Source organism: Mustelus asterias, chromosome 11 (genome assembly GCF_964213995.1).
Source record: "Mustelus asterias chromosome 11, sMusAst1.hap1.1, whole genome shotgun sequence".
Classification (NCBI taxonomy): Eukaryota; Metazoa; Chordata; class Chondrichthyes; order Carcharhiniformes; family Triakidae; genus Mustelus; species Mustelus asterias.
In genome coordinates, this window is record NC_135811.1 from 105,563,768 (window position 1) to 105,584,346 (window position 20,579).

At 41.7% G+C, this 20,579-nt stretch overlaps 1 protein-coding gene across 3 annotated transcripts in view; it reads right to left on the reverse strand.

Moving 5' to 3' along the window:
• Positions 1-20,579, reverse strand: part of LOC144500763 (rho GTPase-activating protein 23-like) — a 369,135-nt gene that overhangs the window by 60,518 nt on the left and 288,038 nt on the right. For all 3 annotated transcript variants that reach the window (XM_078224177.1, XM_078224178.1, XM_078224179.1), the window contains 6 exons: positions 18,856-18,967; positions 15,911-15,968; positions 10,740-10,877; positions 8,482-8,781; positions 7,358-7,410; positions 4,593-4,687 (listed from right to left, as the gene is read on the reverse strand). In XM_078224177.1, coding sequence (XP_078080303.1) covers positions 4,593-4,687; positions 7,358-7,410; positions 8,482-8,781; positions 10,740-10,877; positions 15,911-15,968; positions 18,856-18,967 — 756 coding nt within the window. The remainder of the gene's footprint in view (positions 1-4,592; positions 4,688-7,357; positions 7,411-8,481; positions 8,782-10,739; positions 10,878-15,910; positions 15,969-18,855; positions 18,968-20,579) is intronic.

The window sequence follows — 20,579 nt, forward strand, 5'->3', positions numbered from 1 at the left end:
TGACAAGTTTGCGTATCAGATACGAAAATCGGGAGTGGCATGGCCTGTAATTGGAGGAAATGGTCCAAGAAGAATCTTCCAATGAAGCTTACTTCTTTGAGTGGGATTTTGAAACCTGGTGCCGGGGGCCACATTGTTCTTGGTCTTTTGGCTAAAATCAAACATCAGATAAAGCACAGCATCAGGTGCAATGCTTTTTCTTGCCAGATTGGACCTTGCATGTCTAATTGTTTTTGGAGCAAGCATGGGGTTGCATAAGGGCTTGCCCTGTCCACTTCGCTGATTGGCCTTCTAAATTTAAGAATGGATTGAAGTTTTTTAAAAAAAGAGTAGCTTTGTGGGCCACGTCCAACCACTGGGCCGCACTTTGGACAAGGCTGCACTAAAAGAATAGGACTGGGCGCATCCCTGCTACCAACAAGGCCATCCATTTTCAGCTTTTTCAAGCAATTTCCTGAACTAAAGGACATAAAAAATGTATTCCACAGGTTAAATTACGTGTCTTCTTGCCCAAATTTTACTTAAAATCATTGCAGGTATTAGAATATGCATTGTTTCAGAACAATGTTAACAGGTACGTTTTACTTACTCCCTCTTCCAGACCATCCATCATTTTTTAGCTGGGGTTAGGGAGTTGACCTGCTGCCAAGCCTTTTGTGTCAGAACACCCTCAGCTGAAGCAGTATTCTTCCATTTTACCTCTCTCTCTGTGGAGATCGAGTTTTGTGAAGCTCCGAAAGTATTCTACTATTTGAAACAAGAGTGCCCTCTGGTGCAAGTGTTTCTTACTTATACACCTTTAAATTACTGAGGGGCACAGGTTTACTCTGGGTTTCACTCCACTGGCAGTTTTGCTGTGGAAACGTAACAGCGCACATCTCTACTGAACAAAATATGAACAATGAAGCTCGAAAGGCTTCAATAAACACATCTCTCACTCAATTCTTTGCCAACACCTCAAAATTGCACAACTTCTCACCTCCTTCAACCACTTCACCTTCCTCTAATTGAAAGACTTTCAAAATTTATGTTTGATGTTAAGAAAGTGCTATTTACTTAGTTTTCTCTCCTGTTCTTTGTGGTGTCTTCCACTTTGAATCATGATCCTTTACTGAAATTCCTCAATAAAAATCTCCTAGCTAAAATAAGATGTAATATTCCTGCCAGGATTGCTCTATGGGCAATGCACTCTATGCAAAGACCTTTTCCGCATCTTTCCTTTCACTCTCCGATTGGAATTTTAAATTACTTATGGCTGACTCCAGAATCACAGAATCCTACAGTGCAGAAGAGGCCCTTCAATCCATCGAGTCTGCACCAATGCATGAAAGACCCTGACCTGCTCACCTAATCCTACTTGCCAGCACTTGGCCCATAGCCTTGAATGTTATGGCATGTCAAGTACTCATCCAGGTATTTTTTAAAGGATGTGAAGCATCCCGCCTCCACCACCCTCCCAGGCAGTGCATTCCAGACCGTCAAAAGTAAAAAGGTTTTTCCTCAAATCCCCCCTGAACCTCCCACCCCTCACTTTTAACTTGTGTCCCCTCGTAACTGACCCTTCAACTAAGGGGAACAGCTGCTCCCTATCCACCCTGTCCATGCCCCTCATAATCTTGAACACCTCAATCAGGTCACCCCTTAGTCTTCTCTGCTTCAACGAAAACAACCCAAGCCTATCCAACCTCTCTTTATAACTTCAATGTTCCATCGCAGGCAGCATCCTGGTGAATCTCCTCTGCACCCCCTCCAGTGCGTTCATGCCCTTCCTATAATGTGGGAGCCAGTACTCTAGCTGTGGCTTCACCAAAGTTCTATACAACTCCATCATAACCTCTCTGCTACCCCGATTGATAAAGGCAAGTGTGCCATGTACCTTTTTCACCACCCTATTGACCTGCCATTCTGCCTTCAGAGATCTAGGGACAAAATGCCAAGGACCCTTTGTTCTTCGGAACTTCCCAGTGTTAGACCTTTCATAGTATACTTCCTTGTCAAATTACTCCTTCCAAAGTACATCACCTCACACTTTTCAGGGTTAAATTCTATCTGCCGCTTATCCGTCCATTTGACCATCTCGTCTATATCTTCCTGTAACCGAAGACACTCAACCTCACTGTTAACCACCTGGCCAATCTATGCATCATCAGCAAACTTACTGATCCTACCCCCCACATAATCATCTATGTTGTTTATATAAATGACGAACAAGAGGGGGCCCAACACGGATTCCTGCGGTACGCCACTGGTCATTGGCCTCCAGTCACTAAAGCAGCCATCATCTGTCACCACCCTTTGTCTCCTACTGCTAAGCCAATTATGAATCCACCTTGTCAGATCACCCTATATCCCACGTGCATTGGCCTTCTTAATAAGTCTCCCATGTGGGACTTTGTCAAAGGCTTTGCTGAAATCCATGCAAACTACATCAACTTCACTCTACCCTCATCCACACACTTGGTTACATGCTCATAAAATTCAATCAAATTTGTTAGGCATGACAAAACCATGCTGACTAACCCTGATCAAACCTTGCCCCTCCAAATGGAGATAGATTCTCTCCTTCAGAATCTTCTCCAGTAGTTTCCCAACCACAGATGTGAGACTCACTGGTCTGTAGTTCCCCGGCTTGTCTCTACAACCTTTCTTTAATAGGTGGACCACATTAGCTGTTTTCCAATCTTCTGGCCTTCCCGGTGGCCAGGGAGGAATTAAAAATTTGGGTCAGAGTCCCTGCAATTTCCTCCCTTGCCTCTAGTTCCAAAACTGGACAAAATATTCTTCTTTATATTACAATTCTTCAGTTTGAAAAATTTCAATTAAATCCATTGGCCATGAATTAGCTGCACTATCCACAGGCGCAAATCCCTCAAGGACTGCTAAAACTCAAGATAGGCCAAAAATGGGATATGCGCGAGCGAGATTTCGAATGCAATCTTCCCAGCTTCCCTCCAATGACATCAATGAAGGGTGTGAGCCTCATTAGTATATTATATCATATATTTGAATATCATTATAGAGCTTAACACTGCTACTTCTGTCCTCAACGTATCATCCCAACAAGCTGGGATGCCCGGGCAGCACAGTGCTAGGATGGGTGGGGTAGAGGGGAGTGCCCCAATGATTGTTTTGGGGTGGGGGATGTTTCCCCAATGCTTGCAAGGTGGTGATAGTGGAGGAGGAGCACCCTGATGCTTTTGTGGTGAGATGAGAGTCACCCTGATTCGTGTATAGATTGGTGGCGGGGGAGGGGGGGGGGGGGGGGGGGGGGGGGGGGGTCGGTCCTCCATGTCCATGGCGGTGGTGCATCTGGAGAGATACGTACCACTTTTCAATCTGAACCTGACACTCAGAGAAATCTTGGGAAAATTCACCCATTGGGCCCGATTTTACCAACAATCGTGGTAAAGTCGGGTGTGAGGCCTTTATCGCGATCTGCACCCGCATCCGCGCAGATTGCCACTTTACCGAAACCCGGGAATGGCGGCGATCCGCTTCGCGCCCAAAATGGGCACAATGCCGATTTAAATGCATTTGCATGCATTTAAATTTAATTAATGAACTGCCCGCCCAACTGTATCAGCATTTCCCCCTTTACCACCGCATTTGCCGATCCGGAACCGCGCCATTACGGACCTGCTAAATAAAAGTCTGAGTCAGGTGCTCCAGCCTCTGAAGGGTGCGTTCAGTGTTTCCAACGGTTCTCTGGCTCAGAAGAGTGATTGGGGGGGAGGAGGGAGGCAGGTCAGAACATTCTCTGGTTGGAGGGGGGAGATGGGGAGTGAGACCAGACCATTCTCTGGTTGAAGGGGGGGGGGGGAAGAAGTGAGGCACGTTCGTTGTCGGGGGGAGGGGGGGGTACGGGGGGCAAATGGATCCCCGGGTGGGGCGGAGGGGCAGATGGATCTCTGGTGGGGGGGGGGGGGGCAGGGGTGGCGATCGGTCTGGGTAGTGGGGGTGGGTGGGTGGGTCAGGGTGGCAGTGATGTGTGTGTCCCTTATCCACCACCCCCACTACCCAGACCGATCGCCACCCCTGCCCCCCTCCCCCCCCCCCCAGAGATCCATCTGCCCCCCCCATCAGAGATCCATCTGCCCCCCCTCCCCCGAGATACACCCCACCCTCGCTCCCGCTTTTCGCTCCCGGGCCGCTTTCTCCGTTTTATGCGGCTCGGGAGCGATCTGACACGGGCGCGCTGTTTCCAATTTTTTTCTAACTGCACATGCGCAGTTCAGAGCTCCAATCGTTAAAGCCGCGCTAAGCCCCGCCCACAGCACGAATGGGACTGGAGATGGCTGAGCGCGTATGGGGGCGCCTGAAAGCGGATTTCTAAGTCGGATCTGTACTACGCCCAGATTCGGCACTTAGAATGAAAATGGTAAAATCGAGCCCATTATCTTTTCTTCAGAGGAAGTATCCCCAATATGACAAAATAAGCTTAAGTTTGTTTTAACTCGCACTGATTTATAGATAGGGTTGAAATGTACGGGTGAATCACTGAAGCAAATGGAAAGTGATTAAATCGTAGCACTACAAGGGTTACAAGGCTGTGGCAGTCACACAGAGAATTTTAAACCGAATTACTGAATTACCTTTGTTTGCATTGTCTTGTCTAGGAGATCGTGGACGTCGAGTGACATGGTGACGAGATCCTTTTGGTGAAGAATCAGACTTATTATTTGCGGGGCTGCAACACAACACAGGTACAATGTCAGTTATATAACAAGTTTAGTTTAAATTGGCAGTACAGTAATTCATTTTCTTGCGCTTTGACGCATGGGCCCATACTCAAATCATACATAATTTGTAGATCATAAGACTATAAGACATGGGAGCAGAATTAGGCCACTTGGCCCATCGAGTGTGCTCTGCCATTCAATCATGGCTGATATTTTTCTCATCCCCATTCTCCTGCCTTTTCCCCCATAATCCCTGATCCCCTTAATAATCAAGAACCTATCTATCTCTGTCTTAAAGACACTCAATGACTTGGCCTCCACAGCCTTCTGCGGCAGAGTTCCACAGATTCACCACTCTCTGGCTGAAGAAATTCCTCCTCATCTCTGTTTTAAACGATCGTCCCTTTAGCCTGAGGTTGTGCCCTCTGGTTCTAGTTTTTCCTACTAGTGGGAACATCCTCTCCACGTTCACTCTATCCAGGCCTCGCCTTGTAGAAATCCACCAGATTTGAATTTAAGACTATCTGACCAAATCACTTTTTTTTTCCAATTTGGACGGTTGAATCACTTTCCATTATTTAGCTATAATATAGTTTCATTCTGTCACATAGCCCATCCGTAATTCTCTCTCTGTTAACTATTCTTGTCTTCACGGCTGAAAATGTCAACATTAGCATGACTTTTTTAGCAAAGGACAGATCTTATATCCTTACGATTTTCTAGACCGAGAAAAAGAGCTATAAAGTAATAACTCCTGAGAATGATATTCCCAATCTCTAAACAATACAAACATACATGGTTAAACAGAGAAATAAAGTACTAGTATGATCAGGCAGCAATTCTTTTACACAACACACAAAGGAGGAAGTGTGATCAGGGGCAAAGTGTATAAGTTAGAGAATCACAGCCTATTTTTTCTGTACAGTTTATTCAATAATTTTGGTCATGACCTTGAAGCAATCTCAGCCAGTTACATGCTGAGCAAGGACAGAGAAAAATAAAATTTGAATAAATAAAACAATCACAATTTGGTAGCAATATGTGATTTCTCTATTTTAAAATCCCCCATTAAAGTTTACTTTCCTACCCTGCCAAGTGTTAAATCTTGCACTTTCATTTTGAAAACACAGAAAGCTTGCATCCAAAAGTGAAAATGGTGGACGAAAAAAAGTAATGAAAGAAATATGACCAGGAACATTCAAAAACAGTTTTACAGCCAATTACTGAGAAATGCCTATTGTTGTAATGCAGGAAACCAATAGCAACCAATTTGTGCATAGCAAGCTCCCACATGCAACAATACGATAACGACCAGATAATCTCTTTTTGGGTTCCGACAGAGGCTGAAATATTGGGCATGGCATAGCAAATAACTGCCCGTGGAAATACTGCCATACTAAGTGCCATTAGATAAAATTAAACATCAGTTAGCAAACAAAGTTACTATTAAGTACACTACTAGTCCTATAAAGAATTAGGATTTGGTAGACTCCCCAGTGCTTTAACTGGTTAAAGAAAGCTAGGTCTAATTCTCAGTCCAAATTTAGTTATTTGATTTCAGATGGGAACGCGGTAGGGGTTCCACAACTGACCTTAATGCCCTTTTGATAAAGATTTCAAATTCCTATCCTTCAAACTGCTGCTACAAATATGTTGTATGAATATCAGAGGAATACCAAATCAGGCTCGAATTCCCTTTGCAATCAAGCTAGGTTCGTACAAAACCTGGACTGAATGGCTGCCTGGACATTGTGCCTTGGAACATATAGCGCCAATAAAATCATACCCAAAAAGGTAATCAACACCTTCAAAAGAGGAAGATCAAAAAAAGGCACTGTGCTTTTATAAAACCAAAAACATTTCATTTCACTTAGAACCCTGAATGGACAACATGCACTGGAAACAGCAACTTTTAGTGATTTAAACATTCCTGGGAAGGACATAAGAGTCTTTGCTTCCTAACATTTTGGCACTGGTATCAGCTCCAATACTGATACTTGCATTGTTAGGCCAAATATAGTACTGTATAAGATTGCATGCCAAAGGAAGTTTGCCAAGTTCTGGTAAATGTTCAAAACGTTTTCCCATCAAAATTTATTTTTTTAAATAGTAAGATTTTTCCATGAAATGCCACACTCATTGCACAAGACCACAATAGCACCACAAATAATGTCACATTTCGATGTATGTTATTTTATACATGCAAACCAGATAGCAACCGAATTTCAAGAAAGATCTGTGGAATCTGAACACAGTCCAGCATCCTCTGTTCTTTCAGTAGTATAGTTAACCATTCTATTAGCAAAACTTTTAAAAAGAAACTGGATAACGTAAAAAAAATCAGCTCAAGATCACAAAATTATTACAGAGAAGGAAAGCTAATTGGTCTATTATCGATCCAAAAAAGAATTCCTGTTTAGAGAAATAATTTACAGCACTGTCCACTTCCCTGACAACATTTAACATTGCTGAAGTGTCCTCAGCTAACAAGAATGAAGGGTTCACTGAGCAAGCATTTGCACTGACAAAGATCAGCAGCTTTTCTTCTTTGCAGATTGCTGACTGGGATCAAGGTAACTATTCTCTCACCCAGTCGTAGATGAGCACAAAATACTGATCAGCTGTGTCATGAGCAAGATGCGTTAGCAAATAATTCAATATCTAACTAGTTTTATTACCTCTGGTTTCTGTACTCTTTTAATTTGACTTCGATCAATCTTGCACTTGTGTCCTAATGATAAAAAGGACAAAATTTTAAAAGCAAATCCATTAGCATTTAAAAATAAATCTCTCATGTGCCATTACAGAATCAAGAAGACAGGGTGATCAGCAAATCCAAAATCTCTGGTAACTATAGCTGGTTGACATCACTTGTCTATAATTTTCCACATTTATATGGCCTGACATTTCAAGAGAGCCAGGAGGCTGTGCGGCAGTGTCGGGGAAAACTTGGCAAGACCAAGGACAGATAGGTCCTGGTGAATTTAATGGCAGGACCTCAATATAATTTTCTTCATCCACATTCCTCCTGGTAGCCAGCCAAACTGGCACATTGACCGACAGGAAAACCAATGTGGGAGATTCCACCTGGGGATCCTTCATGAAGGCCCTGATATAGATCTGGGCTTAGCGGTGGGGGTAGGAAGACAGCACAATCCGGAGGGAAAGAATTACACTGCTGGGATGGGAAGAAGATCGCAAACAACAGAAAGAATGCTGAAAGATTCCTTGAGAGGCTGGGGCAGGGTGGACTCCAGTTCTTTCAGGACAACTGAGTGGTCGTAATAAGCAATCTCATTTTGGAACAGCAGCACTGCCTCCATTTAATTGCCTTGTTTCCCAACCTCTGGGGAACATGACCAGCAGCCGTTAAATTTAAATGTGGCTCACAATTATAGTGGGAGCCTTATTTAAGTATTTTAATTGAGGGTTGTGCCTCTGGAGGGCAGGTCACTGATAAGGCAGACTACATTGTCACAGTAAAAACAGCAGCAGCGGAGTGTGACCTGGGGACCATTGTGACTTAGTGTCATTCTTCTGCCTTTTCCCTGTAACCCTGCACATTGTTTCAATTTGAACAGTCGGCTTCTCCCCTCTTGAATGCCTTGATTGAACCTGCCTCCACGACACTTCCATAGGCCAGACCTGAACCACTCGCTATGTGGAAAAGTTTTTCTTACATTGCATTTGCTTTTTTTGCAAACCACTTTAAATCTTTATAGTAAGTGACACCCCAAATTTAAACCTACAAGATGAGTCAAAGGTTCAGTTATTTAAAAAAAAGAATTTGTATTGTACTTACTTCTCCCTCTGTTTTACTGTTCTCTTGAATAATTTTAATCCAGTCCAACATATCATCTCTGTCCTCAGCTTGGAACAGGTATTCACAGAAATCTGACGTAGTCAGCCTGAAAACATTCTTCCTTTTAGTCTCACTGTATGAAATATCAATCAAACAGGCCTTAATACAAATGGGCTGCTCGTCCTCACAAGGGGAAGAAGCGTAAGTCACTGCATCTCTTTTATCCTTGTACTGGTACAGGGAATGTGATCGCAGGACAGCATACACCCTTTTCCAAGAACGAATGGTGCTCACAACTCTCTGTTAAAGAGAAACAGAACAATGATTGGTTTTAAATGGTATAAAAGGAATACAACAGAATATCAGTTAATTCTAACATTTTAAAAATAAATATGCTTAGTCTCCTTGTACAGTTAAGAGAAAACTAATAAGATCGAGAGAAGTAAGTTCCCTAATTTTAGCAACAGATGAATAATTGAATAAGCAAGAAAATCAATAGATCATCAAATAACCAGCAGAATTAAGGGATAAGTAAAGAAACAAATGAATAAATCATTAGATAATCAAAGAAAATGACTAGGGAAGAGCAACAGTAATACAATAATACAAATCAGCAGATTAAATAAAACTATAATATCCTTCCCCCCGCCTCCCAATTCATTTACTCCCAACCAATAGGCAGTGATGAGTGAGTACCTCACACATTTCTAATTGTACAGAAAAGCAGTATTCTTCTTGACGAATACAGCATTATCACAAAACCTAATGTTTGTAAATAAGAGATCACCACAAATTAAGACATCAATGACTGAATTATTTTTCTTATATGCGAGATTTTTTATATGGAAAATATCGCCATCTTGCTTCACCACAAAAATCCCCTTTGGGTTACTTGCCCATTATTGATACTGCATTGAGGCATACATAACAGTCGCCAAGGTTAACATGCATTGTTCTCCTTGAGAAAAGGACATCAGTACTTATATGCACAAAATGTTCTACTGACTTTAGCATTTCTTTCTAAGTGGAAATTGTATTTTGATTTCTCACAATTAGTGTTTTGTCACAGAATCCTGAGCTGTGTTTTTCTCGCAAAGGAACGTTTTAGGTGTACCCCCTATTGACAAGGGAGAGGGAAAGCTACAGAATTCCCTATGTGTAAACTGTATAAATCAAAGCAGAAAATGCTGGAAATAAACAAAAGATAGGGTGATGTTTTTGGAAGTCCTTTTACTGGATCCTTGATAAAGGTTGCCACCCAAAAGGTAGACCTGCCTTTCTCTTTAAGGTGTTGGCTGATTTGCTGTGTTTGTCAATAGTTTTTGATTTATTTGCTAATTGGAATATGTGGTTTCAGATGAAAATGCATAACAGACAAATATTCCCCACATAATTAATTTTATACTGTCCAAATACACATCAATCATTATTCACTATACTGCCACTGGTCTTGTAATACTGATACCAGATTTTTAAATAACGAGCTGCATGCGTGATATCGAAATTATATTACATAAACAAAGAATATACTTCATTTACTGCAGAACAGATCTTTGATCAATATCGAAACATTTGCTTTATCATAAGCAACCACAAAACCTGCCTGCTTTAGTCCCTTTACAATGTAATATTTTTAAGCATTAAGTTGTCATGTTATGTTGTACTTACATTAAAACTGCTGGATGCTGACAAATGAAACCATGTTCTATGCAAGCTTACACTAAATATTCAGTCTATGACTGCTTCATGGTTGTATGAAATATTTAAATGGTCGGCTTAGGCCACTATGGTGCTTCAATATTGAATTACCTCACATTAAGTATTCCCAGAGTATATTATGAATTAATAATTCAGTGTCCAGCTTGAAATCAGGATCATACTACATATCATATTAAGTAAAGTGATAGCCTTATCTCTATTCCTATTCATTTCCAGCAAAATAATAATGATATGAAGTGAGGGGAAAGAACTAAAATATATCACAGCAGATTGTTGAACTAGTTAATGTTTTGGGAACCTGCTTCCTTTGAAGACTACAAGTTTGTGTCTTGCCTCCCTTTTTGCAATACTACAATAGGGTAAACTAATATATAAGCTCAAATTTAAAAGTTTCCGTACAACAGTAACTGCAAATACAGGATGTTTTGGAATGTTATACAGTTGTGAAAGGAGCTATAATGTGCAAACGCAAGCTCTTTCTAACTCAGTAAGTAGTCTGCTTAACACAATGATGATGTTACTGTGTTGTTAGGACTTGCCTTTCCCTTCTCTGTGACAAGCTGTCGAAAGTACAACCATCCTTCTTTCCTGACGTCACTAAAGGTCACATCACAGAGTTCAGACGTGGAATGTCGCTTAGACCTGGCGTTTTCAGGAATATCCAAGTTATCTAAAGACTAAAAAGTAATAAAACTGAAATTATTGCTCTTAAAAATTATGAAAAGCAGAATTTTAATTTCTATTTCATTCCTGAATCATTATGATCTAAAATGCCTGATTTTGAAACAATTAAAGATGTGAGTCGGGCAGCAGTCATATTTATGCAAACTGGAATCCTACTCCATCAATGTGACCAGGATGTCACCTTAACCAGAACGTCAGTGGGCGCAACTCCAACAGCAGACACCAGTTCAGACCACCGAAGAGGTATTGTAATACAAGTTTTTAAATTTTTCTTTGTAATGCCTGGTGGATGAGGGGCACTTTTCTGGAACCCACAAGAGATGTCGGCATCTCCTGCTTAGACGGTCAAACTATTAACTGTCCTGGAACCTCCTGTCACCCGTCCACTCTACCTTTTTGCAATTACCTTGGGCCCAAAATGCCACCAGGCTTTCTGCCGCTTGCCAGCAACTTCTCGGTTGTTTTGGTTGTGAATTTGACTACTGGCATTAATGAGGCCCAGCCTTTAAAATATCTGGGTTTCCTGGTGCTGCTCCCAGATAGGCCGACCACTCTTTCGTCCAAGGTTAAAATTCCCATCAATAATTATCAACTTTTTTGTTTAACAATACAAAGATCCATAATGCATATTATTCTAGACATTTCTTCTGCAAGGGAACTTCTAGACCTTACTAACCACAGCTGAGGAGTTTAAGACGTGCATTGGATGAATAAGAATGTGACTTTTCTTCTTTATTATAAGAAACTTTTTTTTGCACATTGCTTATATCTAATGTCCTCATACGTTGTAGCAGTCTCATTTTTGCCACTGACTAGTTAAAATCTGGTCGACTGACTTTCAGAACAGTTATAAGCTGATAGGACTGCCAGCATACATTGTTACAAGTTGAGTGAATGCTAAAATATTAGATTTTGAATTGCTATTTGAATTAGCCAATCTTAGCCAAAGTAGCAATGGAACTATTTCAATCTGTGGCAGAAATCTTAGGCTGAGAGAAGAATCAACAAAAGTCCCACTTCTGATCTCTATCTAGAGTTGCCGGGGAGAAAATATGGTGAAATAAATGGTAATACAAGTATTACATTTATCTTTCAATGAACTACAAAACACTGAATGGAAAGCCAGGGCTTTGGGGGGGGAGAGGGGCCGCATTGGAAGAGGGGGGGGGGCGGATTGGAGGAGGTAGCTGCTCAGAAAAGTGGAGAGAAGACCTTCTAATTGGTCACTTAAGGTGGCTCAATGGGTCTGGGCAGGTGTGCCATTGTCACCTTCTCCAGTGCTTGGGAGAGTATGGTGGCAGGATGATGATGGGCTGCTACCCCTCCAACCTGTGGTTTCTAAGAAGCATTTGGCTTTGAAAATAGTTATTAAAGTCACCAAACACCTGAAAAATTATAGGTTAATATTTTGCTTGTTGCCCTTTCACTCACAAAGAACCCCAAGGCAACTGTTTAACTCCCTTCCTCCTTCTGCTGTACCTGCTTTTAGACTGTAGGGTTCCAGAATTCACTGTTTAAACTCTCTATGAACTGCACAGTTCTTTCCTACAGATATCCAATGTATCCTTTGAAAATGTGATGTTAATTCAGCTAAGGTGGCTCTATACACCTCTCCAGCAAATAGCATGCAGTAGATTGGTTTACTTCAGTTTTGCATTGTGACATTTTATGCCATTTTGTTTCTTACTAATTGGTACAGAAATGAAATATTTCATTTTTATGAATAAGACAATAGTTATTTATAATTATTGATCATCACTTTGCTTTACATTAAAAATGGATTAATCATTACCACAGATTTAATAATTTCCCTAGCCAGAAGTTATGCTTAAAATTTGATCGTTGATCAACCTCCAAGGATTTTATTTGCAGTATTCTAATTACATACTCCTTCAACATTGATAATTTGAGATAGAAACAGGAAATGTTAATATTACATATGTCAGCATCTGAAAGAGGACAGAGATTACAATTTTGGTCATGGCCAATGTGATAATACTGTGCCTTAAAGAAATGTGTTTGTGTCACGTTTCTTGTGAAGGGAATGTTTTAAACTTCACCTCTGATTATGGTGCCGAGTTGTATGCTACAAGCAGCCCACCTGCTGAGAATGCAGAAGGATAATTGCTCCTAGTTATTACGGTGTTTGTTTTAATCTGAGCTAATGCCGTTTTTTTTATTTTTTTGGGTTGTCCCCTGGGGTTTCAGAGTAGGGTTTAATTAGGTTGATTAACAAGAGAAAGGGTCATGTGCTAATGGGAGGGGCTAGACCTACAGAGCGACAAGTAGATAGTTTCTGTCTAGATCCGCAAGGAGCAGCAACTCTTCGCTCTCTCTCTTTCTGGTGACTGTAGTCTGGGACCTGCTAGGAAATAGGCCTCTCTTTCCAGAGGTGTTCTGGAGGTTTGAGGACCAGCAGCTCATATCCAAGCACATAAGCCTTTTGTTTGCTAACTGATTTTGAAGAAGGGTTTATGCTGATGAGGAATATTGCTTAAATTGGAACTAATAGAGATAGATTAACAGTTTAGAATTAAATCTTGTCATGTTTAAATATTTTAATTGGTAAAAGTTAGCTAATTCATTCGTTATATTTAAACTGTATTGTTCAATAAAGTTTGTTTTGATAAAAGCTTCCTAGAGGGTCAGTAGAATCATACCTGGAGTGAAACACCTTATCCTCACACTAATGCCAAGAATAAAAAAAAAATAGTTTGAGTCCAATCTAACTTCATAATATACCTTGGGGATTCTTATCTGGTCCCTAAAACCAGCCAAACTGATAAAGAACATAAGAAATAGGAGCAGGAGTAGGCCATCTAGCCCCTCGAGCCTGCCCCGCCATTCAATAAGATCATGGCTGATCTGACTTGGATCAGTACCACTTACCCGCCTGATCCCCATAACCCTTAATTCCCTTACCGATCAGGAATCCATCCATCCGCGCTTTAAACATATTCAGCGAGGTAGCCTCCACCACCTCAGTGGGCAGAGAATTCCAGAGATTCACCACCCTCTGGGAGAAGAAGTTCCTCCTCAACTCTGTCTTAAACCGACCCCCCTTTATTTTGAGGCTGTGTCCTCTAGTTTTAACTTCCTTACTAAGTGGAAAGAATCTCTCCGCCTCCACCCTATCCAGCCCCCGCACTATCTTATAAGTCTCCATAAGATCCCCCCTCATCCTTCTAAACTCCAACGAGTACAAACGCAATCTCCTCAGCCTCTCCTCATAATCCAAACCCCTCATCTCCAGTATCAACCTGGTGAACCTTCTCTGCACTCCCTCCAATGCCAATATATCCTTCCTCATATAAGGGGACCAATACTGCACACAGTATTCCAGCTGCGGCCTCACCAATGCCCTGTACTGGTGCATCAAGACATCCCTGCTTTTATATTCTATCCCCCTCGCAATATAGGCCAACATCCCATTTGCCTTCTTGATCACCTGTTGTACCTGCAGACTGGGCTTTTGCGTCTCATGCACAAGGACCCCCAGGTCCCTTTGCACGGTAGCATGTTTTAATTTGTTTCCATTGAGATAGTAATCCCTTTTGTTATTATTTCCTCCAAAGTGTATAACCTCGCATTTATCAACGTTATACTCCAACTGATGAAAGCTGACAAGAAAGGTGAGCCCATGAATGTCTTTTAGATGCTTACTGATCAGCTGTACAGTTTCAAATTCTGTTTTTTTTTCTAACAGAAATCAATCACGTGCCCTAGACAGAAAGAACATGGCCCATGAATTCTTATGACTGGATTTTCATCCTCGAGGCAGGTAGCAGGAGTTGTGAAAATTCTTGGTGCGCCCACCCACCTCAGGGGGAAAAGGTATCATAAGGACTGGATTTTCATTGTGGGGGGCAGTGAATGCTGCAGTCAGGTCAGCCCACTCCGGAAAATGTTAAGAGGTAGCCACATGGGCGGCTGGTGTGGAGGTGGGCTGTTAAAAGGCCCGCCTCGTTAATGTGGGACTTTGTCCTAGTTAAAATAAAAAGAGAAAGGCCCTCCAGATCTCATCCCTCTTCACCCCCATGCCCCATTCATATCACCTCATGCCCGCCCCCCCCCACTACCTCCTTTGGCCCCATGCCAAACTATGGTATTTCCGTGCCCACTCATTTACAACTTCCCATTTTCTTAAGAAAAATCTCCTTTTTTACTACCAATAAAAATGTCAATCATCCAGACTCTTTAAGCATTAACAGAAATTGCAAGCACCTGAAACTTCTTTCTCTTGTGTAAATAAATATTGTCAATCAAGCGCTGTTTTCTCTGGGGCTCACATTTTTCAACAAGCTTTCTGGGCGCTCAGTCAAACCTCATTATGTATTCTTGGCTGAGAGCCCAAACATTCATTAAAATACTAAAACACCTGGGTATGAGGAGCATAGGTGATGTCTGGCGGAGACAACCTTGGAATGGGGCAAGAGGAGGATCTTTTTAATTTGCCCTTTGTGCCGACTATGGTTCACCACACATCTGAGGTACCATGAACTATTACTCTTTAAAAAGAGATGCAAGATGCCATGAAAATTGAAGAGGACTATGACATGTCTATCCCCAAAATGTAGCTGGCCAGGTCAGGAGTGCAGGGTGTGGTTTTTTGAACCCGTGATGATGATCTAAAGAACCTTTTGCATGCATGGCAAATCTGCATCATTCATTAGTTTCAAAGGAATTAAATAAAGGATGTTATTCCTGCTAATAAGTTTCTGGTATACATGATGGATGATGAAAGATCATAAACCTGAAATGCTAACTCTTTTTCTCACTCCACAGTTGCTATCAGATCTGACTACTTCCAACATTTTCTATGTTTATTTCAGGTTTCCAGAATCTACAGTATTTTACTTTTGTATAGGCAGCTCTCAGTTTGTTTCACAGTGGCAAGCAAGTTAATGAGGTTCATCCAGACCTTCTGCACTTCATTAGTATATAGTATTCTTAATGATGATTTCACTTGTAACCAATATGGAAAGTTACTCATTTTTCTTCACTTATTTCTAAAATCAACTCTTACCCCATCTGTGAAAAAGTTCCTCAGCAGCTTCAGACTAGGAACCCGTTTTGGCAATTTCCTAATAAAAATGAACAAGAACATAGCTAGGATCAAAATATATCAACTTCCTTGGCATATACCCATCCAATTATCATAGGATGTGGTTATGAATTGTTACTATTATTGGATCACATTTTTTTTTTAAGTTTAAGAAAAGGTATATATCATAATCAGGTCAAACGTTATGGAGTTCGTAACAATATACAAGGTGTGGATATAGTGGTGATAACTAGTGTAAAAGGCGCTGGTAATTGTTCTATCTCATCTTTTATTGAGTTTAATAATACCATTGAAAATTAATACAGATAATTCAGATGATCAGTCCCACAAAAAACATTCATTGCCTTTTCACTTTTCAGTTGCAGTGCAGCCTGATGTTCTTATTTCAATTTTAAATGACTGCCACATTAAATGGAACTTCAAAACAAGTTTTCGGCTACAGATATTGGCCAGGATCTTCCAGTTTTGCCCATGACGAGACTGGAAAGTCCCTCACAAAGTCAATGGAATTTGGCTGCCTCTCAGCTTTCCATTCCATCTACGACGGGTCCCACCACAAGTAGGATTGGAAGATCCCGACCATTGATAATTTTTTAATGCTTTGTAGACTGATTCTGCTCATGACGAGACCACATATAAAGGAAGGGGTTAAAAGGATATTGTGTACACTGCAGTACCAATTCAGCTGTATTCAGAAACTGAGACATCACGCCGAAGCAGACAGCCTGTGCCAAATATAAATACATTTCGAGGATCTTCAAGATTCAGGTTTGTTTCTTTAATGTGAGCAGAACTTGCTGTTTCTAAACTCACTTTCTTGGAACATAGACAATTGCCCGTTTCACTCATAGTTCAGGGCACCTTTTCTCCAATTAGAAATTGAACTGGGGAATGTAGATTAAGGGCGGCTGTTTGAGGTAAATCCACATCCGTCATGTGGGAATCAGTTGATTAGAGTCCAGGAAAACATGTTCCTGTGTAAACGAAGGATAAGGATGGCAAGATTGGAAATCTTGGATGACAAGAGAAATTGTGAGCTTAATCAAAAAGAAAAAGGAGACATATGTAAGGTTTAGGAAATTGAATACAGACTGAGCCCTCAAAGAATATAAAGAAAGCAGGAAAGAACTTAAACAAGGCGTTAGGAAGGTTAAAAGGGGCCATGAAGAAAAATCCCAAGACACTCTGTACAATATAAGGAGCAGGAGGGTAGCTAGGGAAAAGGTAGGTCCACTCAAAGACAAAGGAGGGAATTTATGCATGGAGCCAGAGTAAGTGGGTGAGGTCCTTAACAAATTATTTGCATTGGTATTCACAAAGGAGAAGGACGTGTTGATGCTGAGTTTAGAGAGGGGCATGTTGATATTCAAGGGCATGTCAATATAATAAAGGTGTTGGGCGTTTTGAAAAGCATTAAGGTTGGCAAATTCCCAGGACCTGATGGGATCTATCCCAGAATACTAAGGAAAGGCAGGGTGGAAATTGCAGGGGTCCTGTACAAAATCTTTGTATCCTCTTTCGAGGAGAGGTCCCACAGGACTGAGAATAGTCAATGTTGTTCTTTTGTTTCAGAAGGGCAACAGGATAAATCCAGGAAATTACAGGCCTTACATTAGTGGCCTATTATTGGAGAAGATTATTAGGGAAAGGATTTATTCACATTTGGAAAAAATATAGACTTAGTGGGGAAGGTCATGCCTCTTGGACATAATTGAGTTTTTTGAAGAAGTGACAAAGCTGATTGATGAGGGCAGGGCGGTGGATGTCTACATTAACTTTAGCAAGGCCTTTGCCAAGTTCCCTCATAGCAGGCTGATACAGAAGGTGAAGTCACATGGGATCTGTGGTAAATTGGTAAGATGGATACAGAACTGGCTTTTACACAGAAGACAGAGTGGCAGGGTGTTTTTCTGACTGGAGATCTGTGACCAGTGGTTTTCCGCAGGGATCAGTGTTGGGACCTCTGTAATTTGGAAATATATAAAAAAATATATAAAAAATTATTTGGAGGAAAATGTCCTGATCGGTCTGATTGTGTTGTCCTTAAACATATGAAAGTTTGGGGGAGCAGCGGATCTTAGAATCTTAGAAACCCTACAGCACAGAAAGAGGCCATTCGGCCCATCGAGTCTGCACAATCCCACCCTGCCCCTGCCCCCATATCCCTACATATTTTACCCACTAATCCCTCTAACCTACGCATCTCAGGACACTAAGGGGCAATTTTAACATGGCCAATCAACCTAACCCGCACATCTTTGGACTGTGGGAGGAAACTGGAGCACCCGGAGGAAACCCACGCAGACACGAGGAGAATGTGCAAACTCCACACAGACAGTGTGGAGGATTCCAGAAGATACACCAGGATATGGATAGGCTGGAGATTTGAGCAGAGAAATGGCAGATGGAATTTAATCCGGACTGCCCACTGGGCACCCTGGCACTGCACAACGGGGGTGGGCCGGTGCCTAAAGGAAGGCGGGGAGATGTGCACTCTATAATCGGGGATCGGCCAGGCTGGAGGTGGGCAATCTGACAGGGGTGGGGTGTGATTGGCCACAATGGCTATTGGGGTGGTGTTGTCCAGGGGTGGGGTTTCAGAGTGATATCCTGTGGGGGTCCTGACAGATCTCTCTGTTCTGTTTCACAGAACGCAGTGATATGCGCAGGCACAATAGCACCTTCTAGTGGTGAGCAGCCGGCTTTCTGGCGAGAATAGACTCTACTGGCATGAACACACTTTGCCTTTTTTTTGCACTAAGTGGCATAAGTTCGCTGAAGAAATGGGCGCAATTCACTCCCATTTTCACGCTTGTTCGGCATTTAGAATTTTTTTGGTAAGGTCGTCCCCAATGGCTTTTATGCATATATTCCAACGAGAGAACCTGCCCATAAAAAAAACTTACGAATACACTTTTCCCTCATCCCGATATGTATTCAGCCCTTCATCACAGGACTTGGACCTCTCCGTTGTTATGGCAAGAAGGTAAGATGAACGTCGACTAGCTTTTATGTTGCCTGGTTGAAGAAACAGCAAGTGTAATAGACAATGAAAAAATCTGATTTAGAAGCCATAACAATTCCTACAGCTGTTACTATTTGAATGCTGTGGCTGAACTGCAATTGCCAATATTGTATGCAGATTGGTACCTGCTATAAATTTGTTTATTGTTGATTCTAGATATTGTACTGTAGGTATCATAGGAAACTCCAAATGCGTAATACTTTGTACCAATCAAAATAGATCTTGGGCTTTTCTTGGCTCAATGTGTATTGGTTAAGATAGTTTAAGATAGGTTTTTTTCCCACTGGCTTCCTGCCGACAAACTCAAATTCTACACTATTAAAAAGCACATAATAGAGCTTTACTGTAAAAACACATAAAATCAGATGGTATCCCAACCTCCACACCAGAAACTGATTGACAGTCTTCGCTCACTCTTGTTCAACATTAATTAAGTCCAAGTTAACCCTTTTGGAAGCTTCTGCCAATGCTACAGGGATAATCTTTGGTTTCCAAACTTCTTTACGCCTAGCTTGATGTCTCCCCTTACAGCATGACTGATTAGAAGGCAGGTTTAGCTCAGCTGGCTGGACGGCTGGTGATGCACAGCAACTCCAACAGTGTGGGTTCAATTCCCGTAGCGGCTGAGGTTATTCATGAAGGCCCTGCCTCCTCCACCTTGCCCCTTGCCTGAGGTGTGGTGACCCTCAGGTTAAATCATCATGAGTCTCTCCTTTGAGGGGGAGAGCAGCCTATGGTCATTTGGGCCTGTGGCGACTTTACCTTATCGGGTGGCACGGTAGCACAGTGGTTAGCACTGCTGCTTCACAGCTCCAGGGACCTGGGTTCGATCCCGGCTTGGGTCACTGTCTGTGCGAAGTTTGCACATTCTCCTTGTGTCTGTGTGGGTTTCCTCCGGGTGCTCCGGTTTCCTCCCACAGTCCAAAGATGTGCGGGTTAGGTTGATTGGCCATGCTAAAATTTCCCTGAGTGTCCTGGGATGTGTAGGTTAGAGGGATTAGTGGGTGAATATGTAAGGATATGGGGATCGGGCCTGGGTGGGATTGTGGTCGGTGCAGACTCGATGGGCCAAATAGCCTCTTTCTGTGCTGTAGGGTTTCTAAGATTTCTAAGAAAGTCACTGCATATGAAACTTAACTAGGAATCCACATCTTTTATTGTTACAATGTACTTCACAATGGAACCAGCTAAATTTAATATCTTTAAAAGCAGTGAACCACTCTAAATATCAGGATTAATTCTGTAGAATGATGATTGAACATCACAAACGACACCAATTCATTGAACTGCCATTGTTGCCAGTAATATTTCATGCAAATTCCCAATTAATTCATGTAATATATAATTTGACAAACAGCCACACTCCAAGAAAGCAAGCACTAAGAAGTTCAGTGGTTCACGTTTGTTTCCCCTAGTCTTCAAAAACTACAGTGGCAGAATTTCAAAGTGATTCACTGACTGGGAAATGTCTTAAGATGTTTTTGAGACTGGGTAGACAGAATAATGCACATTTGGAAAAGTGATCACAGAAAGCTAACAATAGGATGCTTTCTTCAAATAAAATGAACAATGTAAATATATTTCATTGTCAGAAATTAATGGTAT